We start from the raw sequence: 12890 nt of genomic DNA on the forward strand, positions 1-12890 counted from the left end.
TCCTTTTCCTTTTGCTCCTCTGCCCATTTACTGTCTTTCTGTCTCTCATCATAAATAGCTTGGTTAATTACTCTCATGTGAACATGTCTTACGCGCCCTAATATCCGTCTCTTTTGCGGATACATTTTGTACATTTTTTTCCCAAAGAAAAGAGAAAGGCACGCATTTAGAATGATTAAAACAAGAACAAAAGATTATAATGTGGATATTGTCATGGAGCTCTGTTGCTGTGCTGTTGTTGGTGACTCAGCTCAGTTTGTGTGCAGTGCTTCCTTCAGTGTTACTAATGCAGTCCCACCCTGTATTAGTTACTTTGTGAAGGTGATGTGCACATCTGTGCCTGTGCCAGTAGATGGCTACAAGCAGAACTGCCAACTCTTGAAGGTCAAGAAGGGGAAAGGGTGATGCATGTGTTGTATTGCACCACACTACAACATGTGTGTCCAAGACAGGCCCATTATCTCAACTGTACAGTATAATACCAATGACATTTATTTAAAGCTTAAATTGGTGTTATTGTCTTTCAAATGTGGGTAATTCTCTGTCCAGTTAAGAGAATAATCCTACATAACTTATGTCGCATACATACTATCCTTTTGTCCTTATTTCCGGAAGCTGGTAATGCTGAGTTGAGCTTCCCCGACCTGGCCTCCCTGTTAAGACCACAGGCATAAGACCTATTTACTCAACAGAGTCAGTGGGACATTGAATCCTAAATCTCTTCCCTTCCTCACGCTCCACTGGCCCAATTATGAACTCAATCACAGCACAACCCACCACCAGGACATGCCACTGTGAGGAAGTGAATGAATGAGTGGATAAATGAGGAAACGAATGAATGAAGAAGGCACAATAGGAAGTATACAGAAAGTTGGATAGAAGTCTGAGATTTCATGAAAATAGTTTTAGTGTTAATGCAAATACTTAACATGATTTAACTGGTATCAGTGCTAACCATGTTCTTTCTCCTTTCTTTGTTTCTTTTTCTTTGGCTCACTCTTGGGTTCTTCGTGTTTATGATGGCTTTTCCCTCTTGTTCAACAGAAAACAACCTAAGGTATGTACATTTCATTTTCTCTATTGTATAAGAAACTGGCAGACATCAACAGAACTGACGTGCAATGCCTGCATAAACAGTCACAAGCTATTTTGGTGCAGGTAGCCATTTGTAATGACCTCTGACTCACTGTGCTGGCACCACAGATACCAAAATAATCCAGTGTCTGGATGCAGCACCGACCACACTATTACCCTGAGGGCCTGCACAGGTCCGGCGTTGTCGATCTACCATTGTGGCGTTGCATCTAAGGATGTGATTGAGAGTATTGAAGCAGTTAGGTTGGTCAGCAGGAACCGGATAGATGTCCGTGTGAATGTGTCAGTCTCTCAGATCTTGTGAACATCCACAAAGGTTCTACAATGAGAGAGGGATGAGCGTGGACACTGGGGCAGTGTGTGTGCGGATTCAAAGCTGCATTGTTGGAGTGCACCCCCACCTCCCCCCTTGACAACACGCTGGTGACTAGCTGAGAGACGTTTCACACTCACACTCACACACACCATGGACAATCTTTGTACCCAGTGCACCCAGCTACTGATGGAACCAGAGAGCTTTAGCATGGGCCACAGGCATGCATGGTCTCGAGGGTCTGTGAGCCTTAGTTACCCTTCAGCTGGACAAGAACGTGGCTGTCTGATAAGTTATAGTGGTATTAGAATTCAGTCCCTCTGCATTATAAAGGGTATAAAGGGATATCTTCCTAGAAATTAGAAAAAAAGGCTTTGTGTTTTCCAGCTTCATGATTATTTGTACTGCTGATTAATAGTAATTGTCAAATGAAGACCTATTTGTTTTGCAGTCACATCCTCAGGCTATATAGAGGCAGAGGAGACTGAAGCCCCAGTGACAAGACCAGCTCTAATTGAGAATGATGACACTTTTGTTCCTTTGAATGGCACCCAATCACTTGCCTGAAGTCACTAGAAGAGGTCTTGCTCTGAAAGCTTTCAGTGATCCCAGTGCTTCCCATGCTCACTGTGTAACTGGTGGTTCCCTGGCCAAATAGACCTTATTACGATTAGGAGGGAGTTCAATTATTTTGGGGTATTTGTGCTGGGGGAAAAATACTTTGGCGGAGCAGAAACAGAGTGCTGAAAGACAGGAGTAGTAACATGTGCTGCGCTTCTGTGTGTACATGCATGTGTGTGTGTGAACTGCAGGACGACAATGCTGTAGCCATAATGTTTTTCATCTTGGCAAAACTCTAAAATAGAAAAATGGCTGAACTTGGATAAAAATAGAAGTTCTGTCCCGGCCAAGGCATGAAGCAATAACAACAAGTTGCAGGGAAAGAGCATCAGAAAAACAACAAACTGTGCCAGGCAATCTACATACAACAGCTGTTTAACTATGCAATAACTAAGACCAAATTAAAATAAAATATGTGAGTTCACGCTGTTCCTGCAGCAATAATTTGCAAAGAGAGACCATTTTGCTTTTGTCATTTTACATCTATAAATGTTACATCAATGATTTATTGTTGAATTCAGTGCAGAGTTCAGTTAGTTCAGTTATAGCTCCTCTATCAGCCCCAAAAAATATATTAGTATTAGTATAGTGCAGATTGTGCTCTTAAGAAACTTTCCTTAAAGTTGTGGCCAAGATCAATATTTACAGTACTGTCCTGCATTTAAATCAACATGATAACCTCAGTGAAGAACAAACATACAGACATTATTTGATCAGAGAAATGTTATTGTTGCTACTTCATTTAGAAATTTGAGGGCAACATTACAGCACATGGGGGTTTAATTAATTACAGTCATAGGAGTTGTTCTGCCTCTGAGGGGCGGGGGGCCCTTGGTAAATGAGGCCACTGGTCTTTTCCCACAGAGCATCCTCTCTGTGGGTTATCCATCCAGAGCTGATGCAGGTGCCTGGGGAACACAAAGACTCTCTGCTGCTGAAGTCTGTGTTGTGAGACCCAGCGCTGAGGGCTCAGAGCCAGCCTCCACCACCAGGAACAGCCCCGTTTCCTTGGAGACGAGGGTCATCGGGTGCTGGAATTTCTTCTGGGGAGCGCTGACCCTGATTTATGAATTCATTTAGACTCCAGCCACTTTGGCAAAACATGGGGCAACTAGGAGTGGATCGGCGCAGACAATACTGGTGTGGTCCTAACCAACATTACCTTGATATTTGGTTCATCTCACTCCCTCAGACAAGCTCAGTCCTGCTGATTTACTGCAGGGTGGCATGGTAAAGCACATTATTCCTGTTTCAGAGAGAGAGAAGTGAGACCGCTACTTAGAAAGTGGTGTACTGTACGTGCTTGGGCAGGAGTGAGAAGTTTTTGTGTTTACACTCCCTGTGTCGTCTCATCTACAGGTGTTCGCTTTTGACCACTGTTTCTGGTCCATGGATGAGTCCAACGTTCCCAAATATGCTGGTGAGTCATAAACACAGAACCTGATCCTACATTCATCACAGATGAACTGAAGTCATGTCCCATGTAGAGACCTGCTGAGCTTTGTGCAGCAACAGCGCAGGAAAATCCCAACTTGATGAGAAGCTGTTTTGCATTATGCAAAACAAAGCATAGTGTGGGTATATATGTAGTGATCTGCATTTTGAGTGAAAACATTAAAATAAATAAGCAAGGCAACTATGACACCATCATACACTTCAGTGTAATATATTCTAAAATTTTAAACACTTGCATGTACAACAAATAGTGAAATTTACAGACAGCTCTCATTTGCATTTCAAATTGTGCTTATCCAATAATCAAGCAGTACTGTGCATCCACTCACATAGTAAGTTCAATTTCTTGAACCTCAATTCATTTCTCTAATGAGTGTGGCACAGAAAAGGCTACAGCTGTATTTTGTTAATGTGTATAGAAAAGAGGCTATTACTGCCAATCTGAGGCAGATTTCCATAATGCATTATGCCAATCATAGTGCTCTCATTTTGTGATGGGAATATAATGCATATGTATTCTTTGTACTGAACCGACAAGGCAGTCTGGTCAGTGAAGGGCTGCCTCAAGGGCCCGGGCCAAGGCTTTATTTAGCTCATTAACAGCTGTCCCATTCAGTAGGAGCACAACAGTGAGCCACACAAGGGATTTCTCAACACAGTCGGGCATTTTCCACACGACCAGACAGGAATCTGTCACCTTTCATGAATTTAATTTCTTGTGTAGCGGTCCTAGCTGACACATTTCTCTGTACTGATTATTGAGGAAGACAAGTGAATGTTTTTTCTGTTTACAAATGTCTCCATGGTGATTCATCCTTTGTCCAAAAGGTCAAGAGGTGGTGTTCAAGTGCCTTGGAGAGGGAATACTTGAAAATGCATTCCAGGGATATAATGCCTGCATTTTTGCTTATGGACAAACAGGTAACTAAAAACCCACATGGAACCAACACCATCATTATTTTCATCTTGCTAAATCCATCAGATCAAACAAACTTAAAATGATTTATAAATATGCCTCTATTATATGTCTAAGTACATTTGCAGGCAGGGTTGTGTCCAGATGTGTCTTAAAACTTAAGGAACAGGAAGATTTTCATTTCTGATCCCACTGGTGAATCACTTAACTCATATCCTTCCTCACCCTGGATAAATTAGCTGCTTCTTTATCCCACTTCCTGTCTTAGTGGGAAACACTAAGGAGACACACCTATTTAATTGTTTGAATAGAGGAGCACAAATATTGCAGTTCCCTGCCAGGAATTTGATATAAGAGAAAATAAATGTTTTGTAGACAATAAAAGCAACACTAAAGACATAATGGGAGCTGCAGAGGCTTTTGATTGGTCATTTCTAAGCAGTTTAATCAACTTCATTTCTATGAAAAACTCAAAATTAAGTATCACTGTCATTGATGCGCTTTACAATATGGCCTACTCTCTGAAGGGGATCCGTTATATATGACCTTGATGTGTCCTTCCAGGTTCAGGCAAGTCCTTTTCCATGATGGGGAACGGTGAGCAGCCGGGTTTAATCCCTCGACTCTGCTGCTCACTGTTTGAGAGGGTACACAGGGAGGCAAACGAGGGCCATACGTTTAAGGTGGAGGTGTCTTACATGGAGATCTACAATGAGAAGGTCCGTGACCTGCTGGATCCCAAAGGGTGAGTCTGATTTATGGTGTCCTGTATTTTGTCCTTGGAAAAAGTCTATTCGTTGAACTGTTTAATGTTATTTTGGGAATGCTTTTGACCCAGTGTGACAGCAGCAACCAGTTAGATCAAACTACAGTTTCCTCAAAGTCTTGATACACTGCAACTCCAGCACAAGCAGTGACCTCTCTGTCAGCTCCCACTTCATGCTGCTTTGCATGTCTGTTTATAGCTCTGTTGTGTCTGGGAGCCTGAATGGGGATGGCGACAGAATGATGTGAGTAGGTAGCTCAACCCGGTCATTTCCTGCAGAAGAGCAGGCAGCGTTGTCCTCTGACACTGCTGCGTTCTTTGCCTAAATAGTCTGATGTGGGTTGGCAGACAGACTGCAGGGAAAGGCAAGCTGTGAAAGAGTGTGTTTCAGGGACATCTGTTTGTGACGCTTGGAGCAGAGAGAGTGTTCAGACCTGCTAGTGAGTCGAGTTCTAGAGAGGGACGGCAGTACCGCGCTCTGTGTGCTGTAGATGTCGGAAGATGCCGGCAGATCTATTTTGGTGGCGACTTCCTCTCGATTATATTACAAGCCCCACACCCTCTATCTGTTGCTACAATTTTTCAGATTCAACATTAGCTGACATGTGAGATAGAGTCAAGCGTAGAACCCCCCATATGGATTTGAATCTGGTCTTTTTAGTGATTTAATCTTCTTGTTTGCTGCCGTGGTTGGTAGATTACCAGACTTGAAGCTTTCTGCTAACCGCAGGCATTCTGTAGCTATGGAAAGGGATTCAGTGACTCTTCTGATCTATAGGATTTCTCCCAACACCTGGCAGGCAGCCAGGTGAAGATGAGCTTCACTCTACTCAAAGGCACCATCTAGTGAGATGCTTACGTACCTGTAGTTTCATTTTTCCACTGCAAATGCATTTTATTAGGATATAAATAACTTTTTGATCATGAAACGCTTTCATGCAGGACTGAAACCAACAAAAAATTATTCCTACTAACAAATGGTGTGTGTGTCTATGTGTCTGGTATGGCTTATCTGTTTACTGTATGTCATAGACCTCTGTTGTCAAAGCACATCAACAAGCTGCACTATTGGCAGATGGAAACTTAACACAGAAACAAATTCTTATTAACCTAAGTAATTTCAACAGCCCATTCCAGTCATTTCCACAAGTACTGCAGTTTAAGAGTGACCCAAGTGATACATTTAAGATATTTATGTTGTCAACATGATGAATTACCATTGTTACTAATAACGACTTCCAAAGTCAGAAAATACATTTGTATGTCCATTAAAAAAAGAGAATAAATTAGAGAATTTGTTGACCTGCCATTAGTGTGAGGAAATGTAGCACTCAAACGACTTAATGTCAAATTGCATGTACATTATCGGTCCTTACTCTTTGTCTTTGCACATACATGTCCCTAATTGGAAATCCTAACTGTACCTTCCTGTTTCTTTTTTCTCTGTCCTTGTGTTGCCTTCACCATTTTAAGGAGCCGACAGTCCCTAAAAGTTCGGGAGCATAAAGTCCTGGGTCCATATGTGGATGGCCTTTCTCAACTGGCTGTAACAAGCTTTGAGGTTTGTCTCTTTCCCTTCTGCTATCGCACAACAGGTGTGGGCAAAACTAAATCCACCCTCTATCAGGAGGTTGCTTTGTATTTTACGCATACATTGACAAGATTTATAGCATAACATTTGAAATACTTGTTTTGATTTAAAATTGAAATACTGATTCAGCCTAAAATCCCCCAGAGTGCAGAAACTGAACTGTAATGACACATATTTCTGTGTTTGTAGTTTTTTGTAGCTGACATACCAATCCTTGGCTGGACCTTCCTTAATTCAATTCAAACAGCTCCACCCTGTTCCTCTGTGCTCTGCTCTGCCAGACATTAGTACAGTGGATTTCCCAAAGCATTGCTGCTTCCTTCTGTGACCCAGCTAAAATCACATGCCACATGGCCATAAGTGAAAACCACTTAACTTAACTTTAATGTCTTCAGTCTTTAATTTAATGATTCATCTGCAATTTATACTAGTCAGATGTGTTCAAATTTCATCTTTCTTTTCAGTATTTCATAAAACATGTCACATGCTGCAATGTTACTATTACTGACCAGGGTGGGTTTTTTTTTTTTTTTTGCAGTTGTTTGTCTTTTTTTTTTTTTTTTTTATATCCTCACACTCTTCATCTTTGTAGGACATTGAGGTTTTAATGTCAGAGGGGAACAAATCTCGCACAGTTGCAGCCACAAACATGAACGAGGAGAGCAGTCGTTCACACGCTGTTTTCAGCATCATTGTCACACAAACACTTTACGATCTACAATCTGGGGTAAGTCTTTCCTTTGTATTCATAATGATTTGTTACTGGAGGACATAACAACTAATACATATGTGTTTGTCTTACTAATGCTCTAATGGACTGGCCTGGCATGTTGTGATTGTTAACAGAATTCAGGGGAGAAAGTGAGCAAGATGAGTCTAGTTGATCTGGCTGGAAGCGAGAGAGTCTCCAAGACTGGAGCTGCTGGAGAGAGACTGAAAGAAGGCAGCAATATAAACAAGTGGGTATAGTTTCACTATGAAAGCCAGATAAATGTATTAAGTCCTTTTAATTCTTTCACAGGATACTGATTGATGACATTTATTTTTGTGTTGTTTTAGATCTCTCACCACATTAGGCTGTGTGATTTCTGCTCTGGCTGATCAGTCTGCCGGAAAGGGGAAAGCCAAGTTTGTGCCTTACAGAGACTCAGTCCTCACCTGGCTACTGAAGGTCTGACAAATTTATTATTACTAACCTTTCTTTTCTCATCATTATAAATGTGATATAATAGTTCTGCTTCTACTGTAATCCAACCTTCTGAAGGTGACATCAAATTTGTGCCTTTGTAAGATACATGTAAAAAAAATCTGGCAGCTATGCTTGTTTGTAATATGTTTTCTTGCCTTTAGGACAATCTTGGAGGAAACAGCAAGACAGCCATGATAGCAACTGTAAGTCCAGCAGCTGACAACTACGAGGAGACTCTGTCCACACTGCGCTATGCAGACAGGGCCAAGAGAATAGTTAACCATGCCGTGGTGAATGAAGACCCCAATGCTCGGATCATCAGAGAGCTCAGGGAGGAGGTGGAGAAACTCAAAGTTCAGCTCTCTCAGGCTGAGGTGTGAGGAGGGATTGGGTGGACCATATAGGCTCTCAAATTAATCATGTAATGTTGCACACAGTGTTGAGATGCGCAGTTGTTGTTTTTTTTTCTTCAGTCCATGAAGGCTCCTGAACTGAAGGAGAAACTGCAAGAGTCTGAGAAACTCATTCAGGAGATGACTGTTACCTGGGAAGAGAAGCTAAGAAAGACAGAGGAGATTGCCACTGTATGCACATATCTATAAGAACCCAAAATCTCAATATTAATTCAACATATTTTTGCGCACATTATTGCTGAATTATTATCAATGTTTACAGGAACGCCAGAAGCAGCTGGAGAGCATGGGAATCTCTCTGGAAACATCTGGGATAAAAGTGGGTGAAGACAAGTGTTTCCTCGTCAATCTAAATGCAGATCCTGCCCTAAATGAGCTGCTAGTCTACTACCTGAAGGTAATTCAGTTTTACACTGCAAGGTGATTCAAGAACAGTAACTCTGGTACTGCTGGTGTTTCGCTTCTGCCTCTTTAGCTTTATTTTGCCAGTACACATTTCCCTTTTTAAATTTGTTTTTGATGCTTCAGTTTTAAACCAGTGTTTTTCACTCTTTAAACACAACGACAGCACAACAGTGACTCAGCCTTTACTATTTCCAACGATTCTTGGCATTCACATTGACTTAGATTTCATCAAAAAATGGCATTTTTCTAAAGAAAGTGGAACCTTTGTGGTCATCCTATTAATTTCAGACACAGTTAATGATTTAAACAAGATGTGAAACATGTAACTGTGGGTACAACCAGTACTTGACTAACTCACTGGGATAAAATTAGAGATTAGATTGTCTGATTGTATTCTGGATACTTTTCTCTGTGCTGAGGGCAAAGATGCTCTAGGTTGATATTTACGCCACTGGCAAACCAGCTGGCAATGATATACTGACAATGATTGCATGAATGCTTTTTTAACAATTAAATTAACTCATTGCTCGAATAAGCCTCTTTGTTTCCAATTCTATATGTCTTCTCTCATTATAAATTTCTCATAAATCTATTTCTGAGGAGTTTGCCTTTATACTAGTGGGTGGTAAACCCACTTAGACTACAACTCAGTAATATTGCAGCCCGTGTGCAGTCAGAACAACAGGCTTTTGTCTGGCTTCTGCAGACCAGCCTGGTGTATCACTGTGGAATGACTATGGTAATGTGAATTGGGTTAGTTCACTGCAGGGTAGGACATCCTCCTAAGTACAAGGATGTTTTTGTTTGTTTGTTTGGTTTTTTTTTTTTTTTTTCTTCAGCAAGGCAAATGACGCAGGTTTTTTTTTTCATTTAGATCTGTCTTTGCTTTGGTGTTATTCCTGATATCCTGCAAGTTAATATGTTTTATTTTCTGGACGTGCTGTTCTACAAGTAATATTTAGAATTTTGCTGATTATAACCGAAGTTGGAGTAAGATGTTCCATGTAATTACTTTCAGATCTGTCATTATATTTTCCATTAATTTGCTTCCCATCTGTTTGTAGGAGCACACACGTGTGGGCGCAGACACATCTCAGGACATCCAGCTCTTTGGGATTGGGATCCAGCCAGAGCACTGTGTCCTGGAGCTCTGCCCAGATGGTGATGTCACTCTGATGCCCATAGGGAATGCCAGGTGAACAACTGTATGGTTATTTATCTCGCTGTATCTCTGTCTGTTGTCTCTCATGGATGGCTGGCCCTCACTGTTTCACATGACCTCACTGTACTGGAATCAATGATTTGAGCTCCCTACTTTGATATCACAGTGACGGCTCCCTCCCACTACTAAGGGGAGGAAATGTGGCTTCCAATTTCTCAATTAGATTAACATGTTTAAAGGTTAAGATGATAAATCTTAATTTAAATAACTTTGTCATTGATTTCTCTGTTTTCTTGCAGGACCTGTGTGAATGGAACAATGATCGACTCCTTGGTGCATCTGTGGCATGGAGACCGTATCTTGTGGGGCAACAACCACTTTTTCAGGTATTATTTATTTCATTTAAATGTGTGAACCTTGGTAACCATTTAAAAAAAAAAAAAAAAAACTGATCCAAAGTTGTGTCATGTCGTAGGATCAATTTACCCAACCGAAAGCGGCGGGACCGTTTGAAGGAGCTGGAGAGAGCCTCTCCCAGAGAGAGCTTTGTCGAGGCAGATGTGGAGACAGCCAGCGAGGCCTCTTCTGAGCAGGACTACAGTTATGAGTTTGCCCAGATGGAGGTCATAATGAAGACCCTTGGGAACAACGGTATGATTTGAATAAACTACTCTCTGCAAGCTACATGACCCTCCAGGCTTTTAGACATCAGCTATATACAATATCTATTCCACTTAAGTTTCAGAACCTTTTTAGCTTGCTCCAGCTATTCAGACCAAAACCAAACCAATATTTTAGGATTAGAAATACTGTAAAACAAAACTTAGTTTCCCTCAATTGATAGAAAAAACCATAAATATGGTTTTAAGCTCTACCATTATTTTGTTTGTGTATTATTTCCACAACATTTGAGCGAGGTGGAGCCTGTTAGTTTTTCAACAGCTAATAATAATTTTCAATGTAACCTTTCTTCTTTCTTTATTATTTTGAATAATCAATTAATCTCATATTTTAGGAAATCACTGAAGTAGCAGCAATTGAATTAGATGTCTTTGAATTTCCTGTTTTGTCTGACCAACAAACTAAACCCAAAGGGAATCAGTGTGTCATCAGCCAATAATAATATGAATCGGTGTCTCACATGTGTGCAGACCCAATGCAGAAAGTAGTCCAAGTGCTGGAGAAGCAATATCTGGAGGAGAAACGGACAGCTCTAGAGGAGCAGAGGATGATGTATGAACGTGAACTTGAGTCACTGCGGCAACAGCTGTCTCCGGAGAAAACACTGCAGCACCACCGCAGCAGCAGTGACCGCCTCACGTTCCCGACACACACACCACACAGCAAACTGCGACTGTGGACAGAGGAACGGTTAGTCCCAAACACACACATTCCACTGATGTGCAAACTGAACACTATACTGAGACCTGATTCAAGGATCTGTTAATATATAACAATATACAACTTAGATACACATAGTTCTATGCAATATTCAGCACATACAAGCCAGGTTTTGCCCCATGGTTTTCGGAAATATTTTAACATGAAGTCAGTTAAAAGCTATGCTCTCATGGATTTGACTCAGTCTGACTGGCTCCATTCTCTCAGGATCAGTGAAGCAGGTCGCTATGAGGTTTTAACCAACCATTAAAATGCAGATTTAAAGATTCAGTAGGTCAGTAGTCATAGTCATACTCATAGTCATAGTCAAATCGCATCTTATTTAATCTTATCTTTTGGAAGAGGGTGCAGTGAAGGGCACGCAGTGAGTCAGTACCAACACTGTGGGACACTACTGTGGGCATCTAAACAGAAGTTTTTTCCAGGGAACTTTAAATATGACAAAAGAACATCTGATGCTGTTTTTGCAGCGTCATGTACTTTACTTAGAGCTATTTTCCTCTTCTCTGCCATTGTGGTTTGTAAGAAACATCAATAAGAGAGCATTATTTCAGATGCTAAAATGAAATTAGAGATCATGGATTTTTCATGTCATCATTCAGTGATTCGTGAACCTGTTTATATGACAGTCATATTCTGGCTGATGGTACATAAAAGATAATGACAGGTCTGCATCTCCATGACTGACTGGATTTGTGTTCTGGTGTCTGTGTGTGTGCATGGTACAGAGATGAGCTTTTTCGTCAGAGCCTTTCTCGACTCAGAGAGCAGGTTGTGAAAGCCAACACTTTGGTGCGAGAGGCCAACTTTCTGGCAGAGGAGATGAACAAACTGACTGATTATCAGGTCACCCTTCAGATTCCTGCAGCCAACCTCAGTGCCAATCGCAAGGTCAGACCTTTGAATTAAAAAGAATATGGTTTCACATTGGTACTTGTTCTGTTTATCTGTTTAAGTCTTCGGGCTGTGTATATCTACTGAAAAGGTGGAATCTTTTTTTTATTTAGCGTGGAGCCATAGTGAGTGAACCAGCCATTCAGGTGCGGAGGAAGGGGAAAGGGACCCAGGTATGGACTATAGAGAAGCTGGAGAACAAACTCGTGGACATGAGAGACCACTACAGGGACTGGAAGGAAGGAACAGAGGAGATGGTGAGAAAGAGGACCAGAGAAAGGACATCTAAGAAAGTAAAATGTTAATTGTCTTATTGAGTCTCTTCCTTTGCTTTTGCAGCACAACAAAGCAAACAGTAAGCACTGTGATCCCTTCTATGAAGCACAAGAGAACCACAACCTGATAGGAGTGGCCAACATTTTTCTGGAGTGCCTTTTCCATGATGTTAAACTGCAATATGCTGTCCCCATCATCAGCCAACAAGGAGAGGTAAGGGCACACCAGCATAAACAGATGTACCCACTGACAGCATGCCAGGTACACGTGATAGGATTCTAGGCCAAAACACCTTGAAATTTATTGCAATGAAGATGCATTTTAATTTATATAATTATTACATCAAATGAATGTATAGATCCCACCATCTTTCAGGATGTTTTTGACCTTTGT

General features: G+C 41.2%; 1 protein-coding gene across 3 annotated transcripts in view; it reads left to right on the top strand.

The window, feature by feature from the left end:
- The window catches only part of kif13a (kinesin family member 13A), a 33853-nt gene that overhangs the window by 9900 nt on the left and 11063 nt on the right, over positions 1 to 12890 (top strand). For all 3 annotated transcript variants that reach the window (XM_029503503.1, XM_029503504.1, XM_029503501.1), the window contains 18 exons: positions 1045 to 1057; positions 3389 to 3449; positions 4313 to 4405; positions 4965 to 5145; positions 6640 to 6727; positions 7350 to 7484; positions 7604 to 7716; positions 7817 to 7928; positions 8108 to 8320; positions 8420 to 8530; positions 8622 to 8756; positions 9829 to 9959; positions 10226 to 10312; positions 10402 to 10577; positions 11078 to 11297; positions 12056 to 12218; positions 12335 to 12478; positions 12561 to 12710. In XM_029503503.1, the coding sequence (XP_029359363.1) occupies positions 1045 to 1057; positions 3389 to 3449; positions 4313 to 4405; positions 4965 to 5145; positions 6640 to 6727; positions 7350 to 7484; positions 7604 to 7716; positions 7817 to 7928; positions 8108 to 8320; positions 8420 to 8530; positions 8622 to 8756; positions 9829 to 9959; positions 10226 to 10312; positions 10402 to 10577; positions 11078 to 11297; positions 12056 to 12218; positions 12335 to 12478; positions 12561 to 12710 (2326 nt within the window). The remainder of the gene's footprint in view (positions 1 to 1044; positions 1058 to 3388; positions 3450 to 4312; positions 4406 to 4964; positions 5146 to 6639; positions 6728 to 7349; positions 7485 to 7603; positions 7717 to 7816; positions 7929 to 8107; positions 8321 to 8419; positions 8531 to 8621; positions 8757 to 9828; positions 9960 to 10225; positions 10313 to 10401; positions 10578 to 11077; positions 11298 to 12055; positions 12219 to 12334; positions 12479 to 12560; positions 12711 to 12890) is intronic.

Source organism: Echeneis naucrates, chromosome 6 (assembly GCF_900963305.1).
Source record: "Echeneis naucrates chromosome 6, fEcheNa1.1, whole genome shotgun sequence".
NCBI classification, from domain to species: Eukaryota; Metazoa; Chordata; class Actinopteri; order Carangiformes; family Echeneidae; genus Echeneis; species Echeneis naucrates.